The 13,238-nt window shown below is 40.3% G+C and overlaps 1 protein-coding gene across 1 annotated transcript in view; it reads right to left on the reverse strand.

Annotated features, from left to right (window-relative positions):
* LOC307034879 (A disintegrin and metalloproteinase with thrombospondin motifs 15-like) overlaps positions 1 to 12,251 on the reverse strand; it is a gene marked incomplete at its 3' end in the record, with an annotated part of 12,880 nt that extends 629 nt beyond the window's left edge. The window contains exons 1-5 of the mRNA XM_079673806.1: positions 11,017 to 12,251; positions 6,964 to 7,096; positions 2,443 to 2,610; positions 179 to 462; positions 6 to 88 (exon numbers count right to left, since the gene is read on the reverse strand). Coding sequence (XP_079529932.1) covers positions 6 to 88; positions 179 to 462; positions 2,443 to 2,610; positions 6,964 to 7,096; positions 11,017 to 12,144 — 1,796 coding nt within the window. The 5' untranslated portion in view covers positions 12,145 to 12,251. The remainder of the gene's footprint in view (positions 1 to 5; positions 89 to 178; positions 463 to 2,442; positions 2,611 to 6,963; positions 7,097 to 11,016) is intronic.
* Between the last annotated feature and the right edge of the window lie 987 nt (positions 12,252 to 13,238).

The raw sequence follows: 13,238 nt of genomic DNA on the forward strand, positions 1-13,238 counted from the left end.
CACACGCTCTCTTGGCCAGCTGAACTCCTCCACCACAACTTCGAGAACAGTCTCCAAATAGTCCCCACTTCCCCCACCGACCATCCACCTGAGACAAAGGAAAAACAAACACAATGGTACATCAATCTGTACTGAAAAAAAGGAAGTTTGACAGTGCTGTTGTTCTGCATTCTCTCACCTTGATGTGCATGGTGGTGTTCTTATCAGTGCAGGTTCCTCTGAAGCATATTTTACCGTTACCACAGCTGGTGCCGTCCGCCCAGGGGAAGTGTCGGGTTTGGCAGACCAGCTGGCCGCGGGCCCTTCCGGTGCACCACAGCTTGGAGCAGGGTTGCATGTATGGGCAGGGCTTGGAGCCGGAGCCGAAGGCAAGCTCACATTGACGATGCAGGCTGTAGCTGGACCCAGGCAGGTTGTCGGTAAGAGACAGCTGCCTCTGAGGCTGGTCCAGCAGACAGTCTCCTGCAGAAACAGACCAACAACATTGCAAAAAATCAGTCGCAGTTACTACAAGTTGCACTTATTGATATGGTAATATTTACTATAAGGGAAATGGGTACTTGGGGGTAATATGAGAGGTGTTGCTTTTGGAACCGAGAAAGAATTATCACCAACCCTCCGGAACGTTTGAGCATCTTAAAACGCTTTCCCCCCCTCTATTCCTGTCTTTCAGTCTCAGAACTCAAACAACGATGTTTCCAAGAGCAGCAGGCAGCTGTTTTCAGTGCAATAAACCCATTTAATTCTACCTGTCCGGCAACAAACAACACACTGACACAGTTATTGACCAGCTAATGGGAAAGTCCTTGATACTTCCTTCAGGAGTTCATGAAGAACAAAAACATTGGATAGTCAAGGGTGAATATAGAACTTTTTCTTGTGTATAGGCAACTCGTAGATAATTTGGTTATATGCTCATACTTTGTTTACAGCTTGTTACACAGCACCAATATGGCCAATAAATCAATAACTATAGCTTTAAGGACAAAATTAACAGCATTTGTTTTTGCTAAATTCTTAGCTAACCAAAATGTACTGCAGTTATACTCTCTTTGTTAGGGAAGTAACAATTACCTAAAATGAATTGAAATTGTCTTCAGTCTTTCAAAAGCAGACTCTTAGGCGTCTTTGAGACAGCACAGGCACCATATTATATTTAGATAAAGTAAATTAATCATGTAGAAAAGGACTGTTAGCAATGTAGTGTTTAATTTAGTAAATGCACATTTGCTTGTTACAGTAAGTAGGCTGGTTGAGGGGAAGTAATAATGTGGTGGCTATTCCACAGAATCCACTCACAGTCACTTACGGGAGTTTACACACGGACAGAAAAAGACTTGGCACATAAGGGCTACTGCGGAGAAAGAAACCAGAATGATATATTCATTCACTTATGAATGTTATATTTAATTTGGATACTGGAAGTGGATACTGTCATCATAATACGAAATAACATCGCAAGGAAAATACTTTCTTTGATGTTATCAAGTGATTTATTTTGCACTTCTTTTACATTTTACATTTCTGCATTTCTTGTGGAATCTGATATGTTCTAGGATCTTTCGTTTTTCTCTTAAAAAGCTTTATATAAATGTATAGGCCCGGATCAGCATATAACATACGCTGTTTGTCAGTTTGCACTTCAGGACTGGGTGCTGCATCACTTCAAGTTTGTTGTTAAAACAAAATAGTCAAGTTTAGAGAATTCTGATCCTATGTATGCCAATACTATTTTACATAGTGGTTTGACAAATTGTTGTTTAAAATATGTATATAAGAACAACTTTTAGAAATCTGCTTTTTTTAATTACATGGGCCTTTTTATGCTTTTGAGGTTTTCCCTTTCCTGTAGTGTGTTATACTGTATAGTAGGTTTGTGTACATGTAAATGGTTTGCAAAGGCTAAAATCTTAAAGTTCCCTCTTGAAAATTAGTATTAAATGTCGTCTTTAGGTAAGTTATTTGATGGACTCCCTTGTCAACATAGATACAAAGTTAGACTTTGTAATACTAAGCTTATGCAGTTGTATTCTCTTGATATTGGATTTATGTGTTATTTATTGTGAAGTTTGTTTTAAAGTGTTGAAGTACAGTAGGTTGACCCTAGGCTGAGTAGTTTGACTTTTCTATTCCAAGACCCCATTTTTGAAGGATAAGGCACACATTGTGAAAAAAAGTAACTCAAGAATAAACCTTCGCCTCGTCCAAGAAGCATCTAATACAAGCAGAAATATACTGTATATTAACAAAAGTATCAGGGTTAAACATAAAATAAAAATTAATAAAAGTACAAACTAAAATAAAAAATGTAATCATGAGAAACCAAAGCCAAGGTCTGTTTTTGCAGGTACTATTAGATTAGAACCAGCTGAGCACATGAAGCCTGGACCGAATTAGTGGTCCATCTGAGTCCAGAGACATATATAGGAAGTGTTTACTAACCATGACCTCTGTCCAGGAACTCAGTAATAATGGCTGCGCTGCACACAGACCAGGGCCTGCTCCTGTCGATCTGAATCAGTGTGGGAGACATCATGTGGTTGTCCTTTAGTTTCCCAAATACCTCCTCACATGCCTTCACATTGTCGTGGGGCATGTTGAAGACGTGGCCTGGGGGATGAGAGAAGAGAGAAAGAAGATTACCTCTTTGTTAGAGTCAGGAACCTCTACTGTTAGTTGTCCCATGATTTGAAACACAGTTAGCCTTAAGGAAAAGTCACTGGGCAGATACTTCTGAGGGGATTTTTACCAGACAACACACATGTTTATATGGCTAAGCAAGCTCAACTTGGACTGATTTGAAGCTGATGTCATCGCACAGAGGAATGCAGTTATGCATGGGAATATACAGGATGGCGTTCGTCCATGTTCTAGACCAGGCCTGACAGGGGAATTTAGTTCCCAAGGAAATCATTTCACTCCCTAAATACGAACATGTATTACTTTCCAGAAATGAAAAAAAAAATACATAAACTGTGTTTCGGGTATTCAATCATGAGACAGGAGCATGTTGGGAGGAAATTGTGTGATTACTTAACATACATAAGGGCAGTGTAAACCAATGCCTCTCTTGGGGGCTCAAGAGTTACTTGTGCATCTGGTTTCAGGCAAGAATCTTACTTATTTTACAGCCCAAAACACTGATATTTAAAATATGAAAAAAGTTGCAAGTATTATTAATAGAATCAGCCTTAACTAGACAGTGTTAGTGTGTCAAACGACAGTGCATAAAGTTAAGTACTACACATTAGATTTAATTAGAAAGCGTGATTAGCAGTGTTCAACTTCACCTCCATTTATTTTCACCTTTGACAGGCATGTAACTTAGATCTGCAATTAGTTTTGTTTGGGGGGGGATAAAACCACATCCATTAAATCAGCCTAGATTCCTGATGAAAAGAGAAAAAATGCATCCCTGTGGATTTGTCTCAATTTGTCCAAATTTCCCACACAGACAACACACGCAGGGAGTAATAAATCCAACTTCCACCTCCAGTTTGAAGTCAGAAATCTGGGAAACAAGAGCATGATCACTTACTATGATGACTGATGTAATGCCAATCAATATTTTGGTCTTACCTAGCTATTTGGCAAGGATATAATAGACTGTAAGCACTTTGGCTTGACCAAAAATCGTTTATAAATGTGCTATATAAATAAAACTTGATTTGATTTGATTTGTAATTTAAAATAATAATCAATAATTTAAAAAAGTACTCTACTTGGATAGCTCCCTTAAAGTGAAAAGAGAGAATTGACATCAATCTGTTGGAGCTAGTATGTGGTTAGCCTAGCTTAGCGCTCATTTTCAACACATTTTTTATCCAAGCAGATCTTCTGCCTTTCCTCGGTGCCCGTCCTTAATGCCAAGCTAGACTAACCATGCACTGATTCCTGTACTTACAACCCAGTCTCACAGCATTTCGTGTTATAGTCACAACATTTAATCTATTGATTCGTGTTCAGCAACATGATTTCCCCCTTTTTACGTGTCACACAGAACGATTTTAAAAGCGATGTATTTCTATTGGTAGTATGTTTTGTGCCTGCACCACGTCTTTTTGTCCGGTCGGGTCTTGGAAGACCGGAAGCTGTGTGGTTCATAAAAACATGTTCTTACTCAGCCACGATTATTGTTTTTATTTTAAATTCTATAATGTCTGACTTTTTTTGTTGTCCGTGAGGAAAATAAATGGGGCTCAGAATACTGAGCAGTAGGCCTACTCATCAACTTAACACATCGGGGGAAGGGGAACTACACATGCTTGCTACTGTGTTTTGCAACATGTTCTATGGCACGTCTCTACTGGGAATTGTAGTTTTTAAAGAAGTTTTTATTTTTTCCCACAATTAGAAGTTAACAGTATTAAACTGTGTACAGCCCTGGAGGTTTAGGCGAGAGGAAACAAATTGTTGTGTACAAATTTAAAACATGTAATTACTAAATGGGTGAAAATCGCTTGTATCCATAATGGGCAGCATTAATATATACCCACATGACAGCTCATTGTTACTTTGTAATTCTACTCCACTACAATTCAGAGGTTAACCTGGTATTTTTACTCCACTACATTTATTTTAATTACTTTGCAGATTCTGATTAATGATGTGAAATATAAACAACCCTTAAATCAGACTTTAGTTACACCTGAGGAAAATTCAGGGAAGGTGATTGTCAAGTGCCAACAATCAGGAGAGATATTTGATTGGGGGGGGGGGGGGGGGGGGGGCCAGGCCTCAGATGATTTGAGGCCAAAAATCATATTTAGACTTTCTTTTTTTGTATCCTTTTTTTTTTTTACATATAATTGCAACGCAATACATGATTGTCACTAAAAGCCTTGTCTCTACATTACATAAAATATAAAAAATTATTGATTAATTAATTTGAATATAAATTCAAGTTAGTAGCTATTAAAGGCATAAAAAGACAGAAATGTATAATGTTTTCTTTAATAGAAATGTTTCTTCTGCCCGTAAAGTCTCCAAAACAGGCTTATTTTTTAAAACATAGTCATTGTCCATGCCGGTTTCAGACTATTTGTCACAGTTGTTCCAATCAGATCGATCTCCTCCATTTTGTAGATTATTTACGACTTTTGAATCCACATAAACACATCCGCAAAATCCGGCTTACTTTGAGCATGTTTTAAACAGTTTAATCCCTTTGTAAATTGTTTCCACTTGCGCCGTCCTTTCATTTCTTCATACAGCAGGAATCCAGATTAATGAATCCTGAGTCCAATAACCATCAAAGTCATTCCAATAGTGCTCCTTAATTACGCTTTCATCCTCCTTTAACAAACTACTTCACATTCATCCAGTTTGTGACAGTAGTTGTAGCCTTTTTGCGACTTTTAAACTTTAATTACCGCTGTTGTCATCCGTCATTTAAGGGTAAGCTATTGAAATTCTGAATCCATAGATGTGTCTCCCATCACCCAAAACCGCTGACTATTCTCTCACCTCAGTATTTGCATTCTTATATTCAAAGAAAATCAGTAATATCTTTAAAAACTACAAGTCCTTTTATATCAGCTGTGCACCGTTATGGTGTAAATATAACCTATCTACCAATTGGATCAAATGTAAAAGTCAGCCGAATTAATGTTGATACTACAAGGAGACGTATTGTGTGAAGAGAAATTGAAGATGTTGTTTAATTGCTGATATATTTATGATCCATGTCACATATTCAGTTTCGGTGGCAGTTTTTCCTGTTTGTCTAGAAGTCTTCTAATCAGGGCTCTATAAATAAAGAACTACGGCAGATGTGTAATATTTAATGCAGCCGAACCGTGTATTACAATGCCGTTATGTGATAAACACCATATCCCAACATGCATTGCAGCTAAAACATCCAATCACCGAGCTTCAACCAAATAAATAAAAACCAAGATAAGTGTATATTATTGTTGAGTATATAACAGTGTGTTATTTAGAAAAGAATAACAAATTAGAAGGAAAAAAATATTTAAAAAATAGAGATTTCAGTATTCTACGGCTCTGAGCCCCATTTATTTTCCTTGCGGACAGCAAAAAAAGTCAAACATTATACAATTTAAAATAAAATCAATAATCGTGGCTTGATATTGATTAAGAACATGTTTTTATGAACCCCACAGCTTCTGGTCTTCCAAGACCCGACCGGACAAAAATACGTGGTGCAGGCACGAAACACACTACCGATAGAAATACATTGCTTTTAAAATCGTTCTGTGTGACACGAAAAAAAGGGGAAAATCGTGTTGGTGAACACGAATCAATAGATTAAAAGGATTTTGTGACTATTACACGAAATGCCTTGAGTCTGGGTTGTGTTTATACTCTCTTAAAGAGACAGCTAGGACTCAGAGAAAACTGTACATGTGTTATGTTGCCTATAGTTCAACCCTTTTTCCTTGCTAACACTTTCTTTCTCACAAAAAAAAGCCTAGCTGGAATGTTGATGCTAATAGTATTAGTATATTTGTCAGTATCATTTTATCGTGTGAAATAATTGATGATGCCTGAACTGTACCATTTGCAGCTGCCAGTGAGCAAAGTTATGTCGTGCAACTGTAATACCAAACATGAAAAAATCTGAACCTCGCCCAGAGACCTGCTGGTTTTGATTTTGCCCATCTAGTCAGGGACGGATTTTCAACAAGAACATGCAATTTATTAGCTGGTAGGTTTGAGACCCAGCAATCGTGCTGGGACCAGGATGAAGAGCCAACGTCACACAGATCTTCATGAAAGTAGCAAAGCCCTCCGGCCAGGCCAGTTTGCAGACTGATTGTGCGCATAAAAGTTTCCTTATAAAAAAATCCTCTGACAACTTAAGCTAAGGTTGTATGCAGCTCTTGCCTTGAGCATCTGTCTCTGAGGCCAAGTGCGCATTAGCATGAATCCAAAATGCATAATGTGAGAGTTAGTCATCGTTAGCTGTTCAACACATTTCCCAAACCACACAATTCTTACCAAGTTCATGGGCGGTTGTGAAGGCGGAGGGCAAGCCATCATCTTCGATGACAGAGCAGCTTCTCTTCGGGTCACACATGGTCCCAACATCAGCCATCCCCAATGTATCACAGGTTGTGGCCCCGCAGAGATCCTGGTGACACAGAAACATAAATGTTCATTGGGACACGCCTTTCATTTCATTCTCATAAAAATGTTGGACTAGGACACTGTTCTTCTTGGTGAGGCTGTGCCTTGAGCTACAGATTGAACAGACCACGAAGAGCACTAATACAAAGCACATGGGACTGTGGTTCGTTTATTGTTGCTCTGTTCTTCAAATATATTGAAGCAAAAGGTCAGGGGAGATTGCCCACTGCATATTTCCTCTTAGTGTTTAGGTAAAGAGAGTTTGGGAGCACGAGATATGTCCCACCTGCGGTACACAGCCCAGGGGAAGTAAAAGAACCATATCAACACGGTCATTATGTGTTTATCTGCAATTCTCTCAGTATCATGACTTATCTATTTACTGTACCTCCATTTGTACTTGGCTGTACTTAGCTGGGTAAGTCAACAACACAATTGTCCCCCATTCCGTTCTGCTCATTGGATTATTTTTGAATATATAACATTGTCAGGTAGTAAGACCATAACTTATAGGGCTGGAAGGAAATATTTAAACAGCTTTGAAACATACTGTATCTCGGAAAATGCATACAGACATTCATGATCACCAGAGGATGAATCTCAAAGATGTTGTTGATCCCCCAACTTTTATTTTGGCACTACAATGATGTTAAAGGACATATTATGCTAATTTGTTTCAGGTTAATATTTGTATTTTGTGTTTTTACTGTCTTTAATGTTATACAAGTTATTTCTGCAGCACCTCTGTCTGAAACCTGATTGGTTAGCTGCCGGCTCTGTTGTGATTAGTCTGCTGTTTAGAGATGTATTGGAGATGTCCCGCCCCTTAGCCTATCACGTTCAATCTGTAGGAGCGCTAGCCAATAGAGGCGCGAGTGTCACATAATGATGTCATTATGTGACAGAAGTAAACAAAGGAGTACAATGGAGGATATTCAAGCAGGGCAGTGTGAGAGAGAAACTCCCTCTAAAGGGAACTTTGGGGTTTTAGCCTTTGCAGACCATTTACATGCACAAAAACCTACATAACACACTATAGGGGAAACCCCAAAAAGCATTATAGTGACTCTTTAAAGGTCCCATGTCATGCTTTTCTGTTTATTACCCGTGTGTTATGTAGCTTTTTCTGCATGTAAACGGTCTGCTGAGTCACAAAGCCTCAAAGTACACCCTGTAGCGAGTAAAACTCAGAAAAGACCTGTCTATGCTGCCCCAGAACGCCACGTTCGAGATTTCTCCTTTCCATTGTTTTCTTCCTGGGTTCTGTGACGTGTGAACACCCAAATCAACAACAAATGACCGGATGGCCCAAATGGACCAATCCGCGGAGCACCTCACACACCAGGATCCCTTGGCTAACTAACAGGGAGTCCCCATTTACTTTGGGGGGGCGGGGGGGCAGGAGCTCCAACAAGCCATTTAGGACAGAGAGTGAATAGACATTCTATACAGAGATGCTGTATGAAAAAACAATGTGAGTTTGGAACATTGAACAATGTAAATCTATTCTAGTAGACCTCAACAATGGAAAAATGATCAGTAGAAAGGGTCATGTCATTGAAATGACTCACTATCGGTCCAAAGTGGACGATAAACTTGTTAACCCAGTGTTTCGATGAGGCCCAGCGATGCCAGAAGCCCCCTCTGCCAGCCATGTGTATTCCACACCACCAGCTCTCCATAACCTATTACAAGATTTGTTCCATCTCTGCAGCTGCACTCAATGTGCCCTAGAAGGACAACACCGCCGGACTTTCCTACATATAATTACCCTTAGTGTAAATAAAGGGATCTTTCCCGAGTACACTGTGATATTTTAAGTCGTTTTGATCTTGAAATGTTTTTGTATGTTGCTGTGCAGTGAAGGAGAGAGGCCGTGTATCAGATGGCCAAACTGGACCCTAATGGAAAGCAGGCACCATGAAACAGGCATCAGTGAATTTGGTGTAGGATGTACTGAACAATGGTTACAGCTCTGTGGCCACATGGGATTATCTGACAGCTGTGACCACACTGAATGCCGTAGATAGTGTCAGTTACCACCAGCTTGAATGAATAAAGAAGGAGTTTGGATTCTTATGATTCATATTGAAGGTTCCTATATGCAGATAATCACTCAGTTCTTATTCTGCAGCTGCAGAATCTGCAGCTGCAGAATAAGAACTGGGTCTACAGAGGTGAAGACTTTTTATGGAAAAGGCTCTGTTGCTCTTTTACAGTGACTCATTGAAATACAGAAAGAGGACTAGCAGGGCTGCATCATCACATCAAGGATGCATAACCCCACAGGGCACAGACCTGTATGAAATTCTTGCAAGTCAATCCAATGACTGCAAACATGCCTATGTCGTGTCCCTGAGTATAAAGAGTTTGGTTCATCTGCAGAATATGACTGGAAAAGTAGTCATTTTGTCTCCTATTACTTGCATATTAGTCTTGCAACATTCTCTTGCACTATTTTATTTGTACTCTGTTTCTTCTTGCACTATTTGTATTGTTTTTTGTATTTGCGTTATTGTTTCATGTTTTAAATATATTCATGTTCCATTGTTGGAGGGTGGTAAGATTTTCATTGCCGTAACTACACTCTAGCTACCAGTGGCGGCTGGTGGAAAATATTTTTGGTGGGGCTATGGAAATGGTGACAAAACCATACTAGGGCATTTAAAATCAGGAGACTAAATACGAACATTGTGTGTGTGTGTGTGTGTGTGTGTGTGTGTGTGTGTGTGTGTGTGTGTGTGTGTGTGTGTGTGTGTGTGTGTGTGTGTGTGTGTGTGTGTGTGTGTGTGTGTGTGTGTGTGTGTGTGTGTGTGTGTGTGTGTGTGTGTGTCTGTGTGTGTGTGTGTGTGTGTGTGTCATACTTGCCAACCCTCCCGATTTTCGCGGGAGACACCCGCATTTCTCCCGATTTCTGACAAAATCAGATTTACTAACGACTGTTTCCACTCGGACATTAATACAGGTACACCATTGTTTGGTTTCCATGGTAGCGCGTCTCTTTAGCAGCGCATGCAACTCAAAGTCTGAGAGGGTGAGGAAGATGAAAACTGAACAAGAATCGACAACTCGACCCTCTGATCACTCCTTTCCTGTAAAATACAGGTCCAGCCCACACGCTCCATGGTGCCACAGGCCTTGCCCTTACAACTACAATAAGCATGCAAATGTTAATCTACAGCTCTGGCGATCCACTAGCACCGGAGTCTACAACTGCAGACGCAGCCATCCCCTACTGTAGCGTCACCTTGGATACGAGTCTAAACAGACACACAGGCCAGGGCGCTGAAAGGGCGCCGTTTGAGCATCAGATCTGACTACGCTGATTGGCTGAAATTATGTTTCGGCGGCATAGTTTACAGATAGCAACAGTCAGCTTGTTGGTTGCAGCTGCTCTGGCTGAGGGCTCTTTTCTACCGCCCGGACGAGAGAGGGTAATGATACACGCTGCGGCCAGGCAGGAAACATGTGACTTATCAGTAACTTTAGACATCGTAAAATAATTTTAAACAAGATTTTATTGTAGATTATACATTTTACTGATACCAACTATATAATATTTACCTTGTTCTTTAAAAATAAAAATAAAAATAAAAAATAAATATTTTTGGGAAATATATTTTTTTATGAATTTTTAATTTTTAATGACAATCAAACATGTGGGAAGAGGGGGGGCGGCGCCCCTAGCGCCCCTATGGACCGGCCGCCACTGCTAGCTACTGTGCATGACAATAAAGCCTTTGAATCTTGAATCTACAGTCTGGGTTTATTTCTCATGTGTAGAAGAGACAGGGGCCCTTAAATATGTGTGACCTGGGGCCCATTGTTTTATAATCCACCTATGAGTGTATCATTTCTAATTATTTCTTTCCCTGCTGATGCATCACATCTGTGTTTGACTAAGCTCCCTCCTCCCCTGCTTACCTGTTTGGTGAACAGTATGGCAGTGTCCCAGTACTCTGGCTGCTTGTCATTGTGTTTATTCAATTTCTTCTGCCAGGAACAAAAGTTGCGCAGAGTCAGGGCTGCATTACTGGAAACCTTTGGTCCCTTGTCAGCGTCACTTATCACCATGAATCCCACCACCACTATGTTTATGGAGTTGAGGATGCTGGGGTGCTTGTAAAGCTTGGCTGCCACTGACATCAGGGTCAGGAGGTAATGCTTTAGGTCATCCCCGTGAAATGTTGCCATAGATTCGTCCGCCACCACCAGCACCTCCACAAACCTTGGGATGGAGGCAAATCTCTTGGACCTCCCCAAGGTTTTCAACACAGTTTCGGTTAAGCCATCAAACTCCAGTTGGCCCAAGTGCTTGTATTTCTCCAGGGAAATGTTAAAGTTGGAGTCAGGTGTAACTCCACACCTGCTGGTGAAGTTAGTACCCGGGTGCGCAGCGCGTCTCCGGCGTTGGATGATGTGCGTTCTGTCGAAAGAGTTTCCAAATCCTGACGCAGCGTCTTCACTGCCAGTCACGCTGATGAAATACTCCATACCGTTATAAGAAAACCCTCCACGGAGACCTTTACACAGGCTGAGCGCGGCAAATGAGTCCGGTTCCGCGTTGACATTCCCGGAGTAGAAGCATTCCCGTAGGTCAGAGGTTTCGTTGGATGCTGAGGAGCTGCTCTCAAGTGGCAAGCTGCCCGGTGCAAGGAAACTAGAGTCCGGCGTGAGTTGGAGGTAAAATTCCTGTTTGAATGCACTTAGTCTGAAAACGATCTGTCTTTCCTCAATCTCCTCCGCGCGCCGGTGCAGATGCTTCTCGTGCCTTTGATGATCCACACGCACAGGGATGCAAACATCTACCTCCATGCAATATGCTGGGTTCAAATAAAGCAGGAACTTTGTTAATACAATCAATGAACTGATGAGTATAGCCATCTTGCTCAAGAAAGTCCACTCTATTTCAGCTTCGGTGCAGCAAAAGTTATGCGTAATGGCACGGAGCGCAGCTTGCGTCTGCACTGACTTCCAGCTTCTCTCCCATCTTGCACCGTTTCCACTCTGGCCACCAACTTGTCTGCACGGCTGATCTTTAAATTCGCACATACAGTATAACACCGATGATGTCTGTCAAAAGAAATCTGGGTTCGTGCGCAAGAGAGAGAGAGCTCATTGGTCATAGGTCTCGGTTTGAGCTGCAGACCGCAGCCACTTCTAACTCTCCAAATATTATTGTTGCTGTACCGCATGTGTGACAGGAGCTATAGAGCATCATTCCCCTCCCACCGCCTGACTCACTGTGAGGAAGACAGACAATGAGCAAACACACAAGGAACAAAACCCAAAATACAAGAGTTTAAGTTTTTAAACGTGCATTTAAAACTAATCCACCTGCATCATAACTTTACACAATCTAAAAATAAATCATAAAATGTACTTTCCACTTGTTTTTTTTCTTTCCAGAAAATGTATTTTTAGACGTAAATATTTGAATTGGTCAAATAAAAAATTAAAACATGAAAGGAGTATCCACTCACATGCACAGAAACACATACATTTTGTTCTGCATATCCTTATGCATAAGAACAAAGTTTAAAGGCACATGCAAAGTGGAGTGCAGGCAAAGAGCGACACCTGTCTGCAGCACCTAATGTTAACGGCAAGTTCCTCTGAGCGCCTGAACAGGTGTGCTTGACTGTGGCGCCACCTGGTGGTTAATTTGTGAAAATGCACCTCCAGAACCATTGTTATTGTTTAAAGAGATGGCACTCTCCTTACACACATTATCAATTTAGTGATTTACATTGTTCCAGGAAGAACACGTTTTTATTATCGTAATACAGCAGTAGCCCTTTAGAAAAACCTTAGCATCATGGAGAAAAAAAAGGAAAATCTGCAGCAATAAATCAAATATAATCTCAGAAAAAATCGATTTGTTTCAGAAATTGCTCCGTGTTCTTGCACCTATATACTTTTAAGAATTGCTTGTCTATGATTTTTTTTAATGTTTGAATAACTATGTTTTTATTTTGGTTTTGGTTGGCTTTTAGGTCCTTTGATTGTCCTCGTGATTAAATTGTGTTCGTTTTTTTAAATTGTAAAACACTTTGTTTTGAAAAGTGCTATAATTATTTTTATTTTTATTCTAAGTACTATGATTATTATTATCATTTAACTTTTTCTATGGGTTATGGTATATG

Source organism: Notothenia rossii (assembly GCF_949606895.1).
Source record: "Notothenia rossii genome assembly, chromosome: 4".
Classification (NCBI taxonomy): Eukaryota; Metazoa; Chordata; class Actinopteri; order Perciformes; family Nototheniidae; genus Notothenia; species Notothenia rossii.